Raw genomic sequence first — 10854 nt, forward strand, 5'->3', positions numbered from 1 at the left:
GGACAGCTTTCCAGGTGGCATGTGATGTGCTACATGAAAGACAACTTGCTTTCACTGGCATGCCTGGCATAGCTAGATGTGATGCTGGGCAGTGGTGGCGCATGCTTTTAATCCCAGCACTCGGGAGGCAGAGACAGGCAGATCTCTGTGAGTTCAAGGCCAGTCTGATCTACAGAGAGAGATCCAGGACTGCTAGGACTGTTACACAGAGAAACCCTGTCTTGAAAAACAAAAAACAAAACAAATCAGGTGCTGATAACTCAGAGGTTCAGAGAGTACATATTGTCCTTATAGAAAGACCTATGTTCTGTCCCAGCTCTCACTTCAGGCAGGTCACAATCACCTGTAACTCCAGCTCTATGAGGATCTGATGCCTCTGATTTCCACAGGCACCTGCCCACATATTCATATGTCTACACACACACACACACACACACACACACACACACACACACACCTAAAATAATAAAAATAAAATATTTTTTAAGTGTTGCAGGGGCTGGAGAGTTGGCTCAGTGGTTAAGTACTTGCTGTTCTTGCAGATGACCCAGGTTCCATTCCCAGGGTTCACATTTTGACTCACAAATTTTTATTAACTGCAGTTCCAGAGGGTCTGGTTCCCTTTTCTGGCCTCCATAGGCACCAGGCATGCATATAGTACACATACATACATTTGGGCAAAATGTTCATACCCATAAAGTAAAATACGTCCAAAAAATTTTAAGTGTTGTAAATCATCTCCTTACTGAGCCCACACTCTTGTAAAAAAATTACTTTATTATATATTTTTGTTTATTTATTTCAGCCTTAGCCTCACTATATAGCCCTTGCTGGCTAGCCAAGAACTCAATATATGGACCAGGATGGCCTTGAACTCACATAGATACACCTGCCTCTGCCTCCTAAGTGCTGAGCTTAAAAGTAGATGGGCATAGTGGCGCACATCTTTAATCCCAGCACTCAGAGCCAGAGGCAGGAGGAAGTCTGAGTTCGAGGCCAGCTTGGTCTACAAAGCAAGTTTCAGGGCCACGGATACACAGAGAAAGCCTGTATTGAAAACAACAACCAAAAAAGTATGCATCATCATGTCTGATTGATATTTTATTTTAAATGTTTCAATGACTTATTTATTTTATACAGGTGAGTATTTTGGCTCCATGGATGTATGTACGTCATGTACATGCCTGGTGCTCACAGAAGAGGGTATCAGATCCCCTGGAACTGGAGTTATGAATGGGTTCTGAGCCACCATGTAGGTTCTAGGAATCTAACCCTGGTCCTCTATAAGAGCAACAAGTGTTCTTAACTGCTGAGCCATCTCTCTAGTCCCTGATACTTTAATTTTTTGATTATGTGTATGTGTCTGTATGTGGGTATGTCCACATGAGTGCAGGTGTCCTCAGAGGCCAGGGAGTCAGATTTGGACCTGGTGGTGCACACCTTTAATCCCAGTGCTTGGGAGACAGAGGCAGGCGGATCTTTATGAACTCAATGTCAGTTTGGTTTACATAGTGAATTCTAGGCTAGCTAAGGCTATGTAGTAAGATCATACTGGGACCTTGCCCTCTCTGATGCAGGCTCAGAGTCAAGTATCCACATGAAGGCCTTGTTCCTGCAGGGCCCCCTTTCTACCTCTAAGCATAAATACTTAACATCTCCTGTTCCAGAAATATCCTTGCTTGCTTACACCCCTTCCCACCTAGACGTCTCTTCCCTCTCATGGTCTTCACCAGCCTTGTCTTATCCTGTTCTCCAGGAGCTTCCAATCCCACTGTTCAGATATCCATGGTGAACCTTTTTCTCTTTCAAAGCATCTTATTAGGAAAAAGGGTAGAACCTTACTGTGTCCACTCCCCAACCTGAAACTAGGAGAGGTGGTTCCAGCTCCAGGTTAGGGTGGGGCAGGTAGGTTTCAGGGTGCCTGGGGGCAAGTCAGAACATATTGAAGTTTGTGTTACTTGGAGGAAGGTAAGAAGGAGGTGCTGTCATCCAGGGCATGTTCCTGCTTGCCCTTCCCAACCTGTCCTGGCCTTTGTTCCTAGGAGTGTGGCCAAGAGCTTTAGTGGCCTGCTAGGGGGCAAGGGCAGGCAGAGACTCCCTTCAAATTACTAGATAAATAGTGTCAGGTAGCCTCAGCACAGCCCATAAGGAAGCAGCAGCCCTTTGCCCACCCTCGACTTCCAGCCTAGCCTCCCAGGAGTAGCACCCACCTCTCAAACTGCAGGAAAAAAAAATTTTGAGGAGGGTCACCAGATTGAGGCTAGCTTAGAAATAGGATAGAGAGAACCCTCAGCCAGAAGACGGAGTTCCTGTGCCAGTTCCCTCTGGAGGTAATTAGGAGCCAAGGCCCTTCAGAAGGCTAAGTGGTATCTGAGTTCCCCTGGTGGGGTGGTGATATGGTGACATGGGACAGGTAGGATGAACCAGCCTCAGGGTAGATGTTCTCCCCAGATGGATTCCAGCAGGCTGGAGCAGGAACTGCAGTGGATGGAGCTGGTCTGGGAGGAGGCTCCAGCAGACAAGACAGAGGGACCTCTTACCTCCCAGGTCTGGAGTACTCTGTTCCAGGCAGTGTGGTGGGGTGCTCCCAGCCTGGTGATGCAGCTGCTGAGGCAAGGTGCCAGTGTGGAGGAGAGGTAAGTCTCATGACTAGCTCCAGACTCTCTCTGGCTGGGGCTGAACGTCTAGGCAGCACTCTGACTTCTTTTGCACCCCAAAGGGATCACACAGGTCGGACTCCGCTCCATCTGGCTGTGATGCGAGGCCACGCACCTCTTGTACGCCTACTGTTGCAGCGTGGGTCCCTGGCAGGCGCAGTTGACCACACAGGGCGCACACCGCTGCACGAGGCTGCCTGGCACGGGCACTCGAAAGTGGCGGAACTATTGCTGCGGCGTGGGGCCTCAGCAGTGGCATGCTCTCAAACGGGCCTCACGCCCCTGCACTGGGCAGCTGCGCTGGGCCGCACACTACTGGTTACATGCCTTATGGCTGCACCAGGTTCAGGTTCTGCTGTGAAAGACTTAAGAGGTTGGACAGCCACACACTGGGCAGCGGCGTGCGGGCAACTGCCGGTACTAGAGCTGCTGACTGTTGGAGGCAGCGTAGACCTGGACAGCGCCCTGCTGGTATCAGCGGTAGCTGGAAGTGCATCAGCCTTGCAGCTTCTCCTGGCACTGGGAGCAAAGGTGGATGCCCTGGACAGCACAGGAACCACTGCACTTGGCCTGGCGGCTGGCCTAGGCCATCACCAAGTAGGTCCAGCCTTCACCTGCAATAACTGTGCCAGAAGCCCAAGGGCTTCGTTCTCTACACTTACTTCCATAAGCTCTGTGGGAGGAGAGGAACAAGGTAGAAAGATGCTGAAGCACAGGCATGCAGGGTGGAGGGGTTGGAGTTCCCAGTTGGGCCCTCCTTATAAAACTTCCCTACTGAATGGTACCTGGGGAGGTCTCTCATGCCTGGCAATCCCACTTTTTTCTGGTGCTCCATAGCAATGGATTGGGTGAATAATTAGTTTTTCTGTGACAGCAACTCACTATGTAGCATTGGCTGGCCTGAAGCGCTCTATGTAGACCAACTTGGTCTTGAACTCACATAGATCCTCTAGCCTCTGCTGGAGGTGCTGGGATTAAAGCTGTGGGCCACCGTGCCTGGCAACAGGTATTTATTTAAGCATTTGGCTGGAGTTCAAGATCAGTGGGGTCCAGGAGGCACCAGGGGCAACAGCCTTTGCACGGTGTTGAATTTGATCCAAGAATTTGGGGCTGCCTCAGATTCTATCCCATTCATTCCTAACAGAAAAAAGAGGCTGTAGGGATTTTGTTCAGGCAAATGCCAGGCCCAGCTCCTCACCCCTCTGGACTAGGATAACAGGCTCTTTCTCTCTTCTTTCCTTCCTTTTCCAGGATGTTGAAATGCTGCTGGACCATGGGGCAGACCCAAATATCAGGGACAGGAACAACCTCTCTGCACTCCACAGGGCTGCCACCGGTGGATACCTGCCTGTTATACAGCTGCTGGTGGCCAAGGGCATTGAGGTAGATTCTCGAGACTCACTGGGCCTCACACCCCTGCACTATGCTGCTCGGGGAGGCCATGTAGAAGCTGTCAGTTATCTCCTGGACAGGGGTGCACAGGTCAATGCTGCTGGCTGGCTTCACAAGACCCCTCTGCACCTTGCTGTAGAGTGTGGCCACAGTACCACCATAGAGCTTTTGCTGAGCCAAGGAGCCAACTCTACCTTGAGGACACAGTGGGGTGAAATGGCCCAGACCCTATAGGACGTCTTCCCCAGGCACTGCCCGATGTCCTTAACTAACCAAACTTCTTAGAAACTGCAGAAAGAAAAGAAAAGTAGAGTTGTACTTCTAACAAAATTAAGAGTTTAGAGTTATGGAGGATATCTTTTTGTTAAGATTTGTTCACAGGGCTAGGCGGTGGTGGCGCACACCTTTAATCCAAGCACTCGGGAGGCAGAGGCAGGTGGATCTCTGTGAGTTCAAGGCCAGCCTGGTTTACAGATCAAGTTCTAAGATGGCCAGGGCTGTTGCACAGAGAAACCCTGTCTCAAACAAAATGAAACAAAATCACAACAACAACAACAAAAAGATTTGTTCACCAAGACTGCTACTCATTAGGTTATATTCACATATCAAAAGGACTATAATTCTGCCAGGCAGGTAAGACATTCCTGGTTAACAACTACATAAAATAGAACAACACTGGCTTATTTAAAAATAACTGTGTCGCCTTTAATCCCAGCACTCGGGAGGCAGAGCCAGGCTGATCTCTGTGAGTTCGAGGCCAGCCTGGGCTACCAAGTGAGTTCCAGGAAAAGGTGCAAAGCTACACAGAGAAACCCTGTCTCGAAAAACCAAAAAAAAATAAAAAAAATAAAAAAAAATAAAAATAACTGTGATAACAGTTTTGCTATGTAAATCTCCCATTTGTTCAAAATGGCCACACTTGCAGTTTCTGGTTCTGTAAAACAAGTTTAAAGCTCAAAGTGTATTTTTTTTTTTTTTGGGTTTTTCGAGACAGGGTTTCTCTGTGTAGCTTTGCACCTTTTCCTGGAACTCACTTGGTAGCCCAGGCTGGCCTCGAACTCACAGAAATCCGCCTGGCTCTGCCTCCCGAGTGCTGGGATTAAAGGCATGCGCCACCACCGCCCGGCTGCTCAAAGTGCATCTTTTTTTTTTTTTTTCCTCCGTTTTTCGAGACAGGGTTTCTCTGTGTAGCTTTGCGCCTTTCCTGGAACTCGCTTTGGAGACCAGGCTGGCCTCGAACTCACAAAGATCCGCCTGCCTCTGCCTCCCGAGTGCTGGGATTAAAGGCATGTGCCACCACCGCCCGGCCTCAAAGTGCATCTTAATGCTAGAACCTAAATGAGATTTATAGATGACAGTGTATGTGAAATGTTATAGCTCAAAATCTACATAAGCTGCAAAGAATTTCTTCTCTTCAAGGGTGGTTTCTTTTCGGGTGTTAGCCAGGAATAATTATTAAAGGATTGTTTTTTCCTTATTATTCTCTGAATGTCTGGAATAAATTCATGTTTGGTGGTGGTGGTGTAGTTAACCTGCTGCTTCACTAGGAACCACAGCCTCACTGCCCTGTGCTTCCTTCTGTGAGGATGAGCCTTTTTGGCCAAAACAAGACAAGAAGACTCCTGAATCCTCCTTCTAGGCAGAGACCACCTGTCTAGTCAGAGAGAAATCACCTGAGAATTCTTGGAGAAAGAAGATGCTGAGGTGATGGCCTGATCTCTGTCCTCAGGAGTATAACTTCTCAGCTCTAGCTTCCTCCACATGCTGGTGAGGGCCGAGTCTTGGCAACAGATTTGATTAAACCCTCATGGTTTCTCTTTTGTCTGTTCAACATGGGGGCTCCCCTATCGATGAGTCCCCTCCCCGGGTCCGGGAAGGATCTACAACTAGCTGAAAATTAATCTTTGATGAAAAGAAATGAATCTATGTACATGAAACTCCTTAGTCCATACACTTTATTTTTCTGAGTCAGTTCTCTCTCTACACTGCTTCTATTCTGCTCTCATGTTTAGCTCCTTTCTTGCTTGATTTCTCCCTACATTAATCTGTAATTTCTTTTTTTTTTTTTTTTTTTGCTTTTTTGAGACAGAGTTTCTCTGTGTAGCTTTGCACTTTTCCTGGAACTCACTCTGTAGCCCAGGCTGGCCTTGAACTCACAGAGATCCGCCTGGCTCTGCCTCCCAAGTGCTGGGATTAAAGGCATGCGCCACCACCACCTGGCTCCACCCTGTCTCGAAAAACCAAAAAAAAAAAAAAAAAAAAAGTTCTATCTTAATTCTCTCATCTTAATTCTGCCTCATCTAGGTCCTTTTCATCTTGTTCTTACCCAGCTTGTACTTCCCCATCTGACTCTTCCTCATCTTCCATCTCATCCACATGTTCTTTCTGGTCAAAATCCTCTTTATCCCTCTCAGTTTTCCGTCTCTCTGTTCTCAACGTTCCTCCTAAGTCTCCCAGGAATCCAGTTATAAACCCAAGCAATAGCAAGCTCCTGGTCTAGTAATGTCACCAAGCTTGAATTCTACAGAGTCGTAAAGGCAGGTAAGAATTTTCCTCAAGTAATGACCACCAGGCTTTCTTTTACAACCCAAAATGGGAGTGGTAAAAGAGGTCAACTGAGTGCTAATGACTGGTTAGTATATCAAAAAGGGGATCTATGTGCTCAGTCTACATTCCTAGAAGTGGTTAGGTAAGAAGTTAGAGGTCTATTAGTAAGGTTGTACAAGAAAGGAGGGTCTCACCCTAAATTGCACAAGAAATAAAGCTATCCATCCTCCTGACCTAGGAGACAGGTGTCGTTTCATTTGGCCTTGGATGCTTGATAAGCATTTTAGATAAATACACTGTTAGGAGTTCTTGGAAGAACACAAGAAAATCATTTTAGGAACTAGCTATATATATATATATATATATATATATATATATATATATATATATATATATATATGCAAAAGCTAAAATATCACCAAGACTTCTTAAGCCATGGCTTGACCTTTTGAGAAGTCCTTGACTTTTCCAAGTAGTAGCTTTTGTGATAGTAGCTGAATTCCATTATGTTTTCCTGCGGCTTGCAGCACTCCCCCTTACCTGCACTGTATGTGGGGGATGTTCTGTTTGTATTTGTCTTCATAGTAGTTTATTTTCTCATCTCTGTGATAAAATACTTAAAAGAAGAGGAGTTTGCTGTGGAAATCAGTGTATGGCAGTTTCTCAGAAAATCGGGAATCGATCTACCTCAAGACCCAGCCATACCACTCTTGGGCATACCCAGGGAATGCTCAATCATACCATAAAGATACATGCTCAACTATGTTCATAGCAGCATTATTCATAATAGCCAGGACCTGGAAACAACTTAGATGCCCGTCAACTGAAGAATGGAATATGTACCACATTTTCTTAATCCATTCTTCAGTTGACGGGCATCTAAGTTGTTTCCAGGTCCTGGCTATTATGAATAATGCTGCTATGAACATAGTTGAGCATGTATCTTTATGGTATGATTGAGCATTCCCTGGGTATGCCCAAGAGTGGTATGGCTGGGTCTTGAGGTAGATCGATTCCCGATTTTCTGAGAAACTGCCATACACTGATTTCCACAGCAAACTCCTCTTCTTTTAAGTATTTACACAATGGAGTACTACTCAGCAGAGAAAAACAATGACAGCATGAAATTTGCAGGCAAATGGATGGAACTAGAAAATATCATCCTGAGTGAGGTAACCCAGACTCAGAAGGACAAACATAGTATGTACTCACTCAGAAGTGGATACTAGATGTAAAGCAAAGGACAATCAGACTGCAACCCACAGATCCAGGGAGGCTACCTAGCAGGGGGGACCCTAGGATGACTGTGGCTTATAATAAGTTTTGGTTTTGCCCAGTCACTGGGCAAGCTTTAGTGAAACATTTCACTATTAAGATAAGAATTTGTACCACATCAAGTTGACGAAATAATATGCTGGCTGTACTTTCAGGAGGGGAGGCTAAAATATTTTTATATTATGGATTAGCCTATAGAAAAATGTCTGCTGTAAGTCAAACAGTGAAGGGAAGATGGATAGGAATCTCACTTACACAGCTTAAGTAAAACATAGCTCTCTGAACAGATAGAGATAGGTTTCTTCTGTATCCCAGAATGTAATCAATATTAATCAATATTTATATGTATAATTCAGCTATTATTTGGCTTAAAAGGGCTTATTGGGAAATGTTATCATATTTACTATTTTCTACAGAGAAAATATTTTCCAGTTTCAAATAACTCTGAACTTTTGAATTATAACCTGTTTTTTTTTTTTATACACCTTATTTACTTTTATTTTATGTGCATTGGTGTTTTGCCTGCAGGTCAGATCTTTGAGATACAGACAGTTGTTAGCTGCCATGTGGGTGCTGGAATTTGAACCCCGGTCCTTTGGGAGAGCAGTCAGTGCCCTTAACCGCTGAACCATCTTTCCAGCCTCCTATAACCTGTTTTTATGTGCAAGCTATCTGTGTATTATTTCTCCTGCAGTTGTACATAAAATGTTTTTACATTTAAAAAAGGACAAATACTATAGAATTGTATTACATGAAATATATAGAATATACAAATTCATAGAGACAGAAAGATTAGACATTATCTCAAGATGGAGAAAAAAGGAATATAAAGCAATGATTTCCTAAGTACAGAGTTTTTGTTTTGTGTGATGGAAAAGTCCCACAAACTGACAGTAGTATCAGGACATAATATCATGAATGTAATAAATCAATACAATTAGCCGGGCGGTGGTGGCGCACGCCTTTAATCCCAGCACTCGGGAGGCAGAGCCAGGCGGATCTCTGTGAGTTCGAGGCCAGCCTGGGCTACCAAGTGAGTTCCAGGAAAAGGCGCAAAGCTACACAGAGAAACCCTGTCTCGAAAAACCAAAAAAAAAAAAAAAAATAAATAAATAAATAAATAAATCAATACAATTAATGTAATTAATGAATATCATAAATATAGTTATTGAATAAATACAGTGAATGTAATCAATGAATACCACAAATGTAATTAATATCATGAGTGTAATTAATATCTTGAATGTAATTCATGCCACTGAATTGTGAACTTAAAAATGGTTACAATTACAAATATTATGTTCATTAAAAAAAAATAAGGTGGAATATAATCACCATACATTATATGTGTGTATGAAATTGAAGACAGCGATGTTCTAAAATAGAAAGTGGTGCTGGTGTCATGGGCCTATGAGGATGCTGGACTAAAGTCTATCAAATTGTGCAAACAGGCAAATTGTATACTATGTGAATTATTTGTCAATAAAGATTTCATAAAATGTTGGAGGCTGGAGAGATGGCTCAGTGGTTAAGAGCACTGGCTGCTGCTATTCCAGAGGTCCTGAGTTCAATTCCCAGCAGCCACATGGTGGCTCACAACCATCTGTAATGAGATCTGGCAGGCAGAACACTGTATACATAATAAGTAAATAAATCTTTAAAAAAAAAGAAAGCCGGGCGGTGGTGGCGCACGCCTTTAATCCCAGCACTCGGGAGGCAGAGCCAGGCGGATCTCTGTGAGTTCAAGGCCAGCCTGGGCTACCAAGTGAGTTCCAGGAGAGGCACCAAAAAAACTACACAGAGAAACCCTGTCTCGAAAAACCAAAAAAAAAAAAAAAAAAAAGAAAGATTTCATAAAATGTAAAAAAAAAAAAAAAAATGCCCAAACAAAACAATACGAGACAAAAAAAAAAATCTCCCAAAATACATTTGAATTTGTTTTTTTTTAAAAAGATTTATTTATTATGTATACAGTGTTCTGTCTGTCTGCACATATGCCCGCATGCCAGAAGAGGACACCAGATCTCATGTTAGGAGAGTGTGTTGAAGAACCTAGAACTGAAGTTACAGATGCTTGTGGCTGACATGTGGGTGCTGGTAACTGAACATGAGTCCTTTGCATTAGCAACAAGTACCTTTAACCACTGAGCCCTCTCTCTCGCCCTCAGATATTTATTTTAAGAACCAGTGAGCTCCAAAGCGAGTTCCAGGAAAGGTGTAAAGCTACACAGAGAAACCCTGTCTCGGGGAAAAAAAAAAAAAAGAAAAAAAAGAACCAGTGAGATGGCTCACTGGGTAAAGGTATTTTTTTTTTTTTTTGGTTTTTCGAGACAAGATTTCTCTGTGTAGCTTTGCGCCTTTCCTGGAACTCACTTGGTAGCCCAGGCTGGCCTCGAACTCACAGAGATCCGCCTGGCTCTGCCTCCCGAGTGCTGGGATTAAAGGCGTGCGCCAACACCGCCCGGCCTGGGTAAAGGTTTTGATACCAAGTCGGGCGGTGGTGGCTCACGCCTTTAATCCCACCCAGCACTGGGAGGCAGAGGCAGGCGGATCTTTGTGAGTTCAAGGCCAGCCTGGTCTACAGAGCGAGATCCAGGACAGGCTCCAAAACTACACAGAGAAACCCTGTCTCGAGAAACCAATAATAATAATAATAATAATAATAATAATAATAATAATAATAATAAAGGTACTTGATACCAAGCCTGACAACCTATATAAACCCCAGAATCCACTTGGTGGGGGTTAGAGAGAGAGAGAGAGAGAGAGACTGAATTAAGGGCTGGAAAGATGCTTAGCAGGTCAAGAACCTGAGAACTGAATTTGTTCCCTGGGACCCTCATGGTAGGAAAGAACCAACTCCGTCTGGGAAGTTGTACAATGTGAGATTTTTTTTTTTTTTTCAAGCATAGCCAGCCTAACAAGAGCCCATATTCCTGAACCTCCCTCTTTCCCTTTTGGGTGGATTAACCAATGTTGTCAG

At 44.3% G+C, this 10854-nt stretch overlaps 1 protein-coding gene across 1 annotated transcript; it reads left to right on the plus strand.

The window, feature by feature from the left end:
* Window positions 1–2451: 2451 nt before the first annotated feature.
* On the plus strand, window positions 2452–4283 carry Ankrd65 (ankyrin repeat domain 65). The gene is made up of 3 exons (XM_059256317.1): window positions 2452–2636; window positions 2720–3254; window positions 3909–4283. Exons 1-3 carry the CDS (start codon window positions 2452–2454, stop codon window positions 4281–4283), a joined length of 1095 nt encoding a protein of 364 aa, XP_059112300.1.
* The last annotated feature ends 6571 nt before the right edge of the window (window positions 4284–10854 follow it).

This window comes from Peromyscus eremicus, chromosome 2 (genome assembly GCF_949786415.1).
Source record: "Peromyscus eremicus chromosome 2, PerEre_H2_v1, whole genome shotgun sequence".
NCBI lineage: Eukaryota > Metazoa > Chordata > Mammalia > Rodentia > Cricetidae > Peromyscus > Peromyscus eremicus.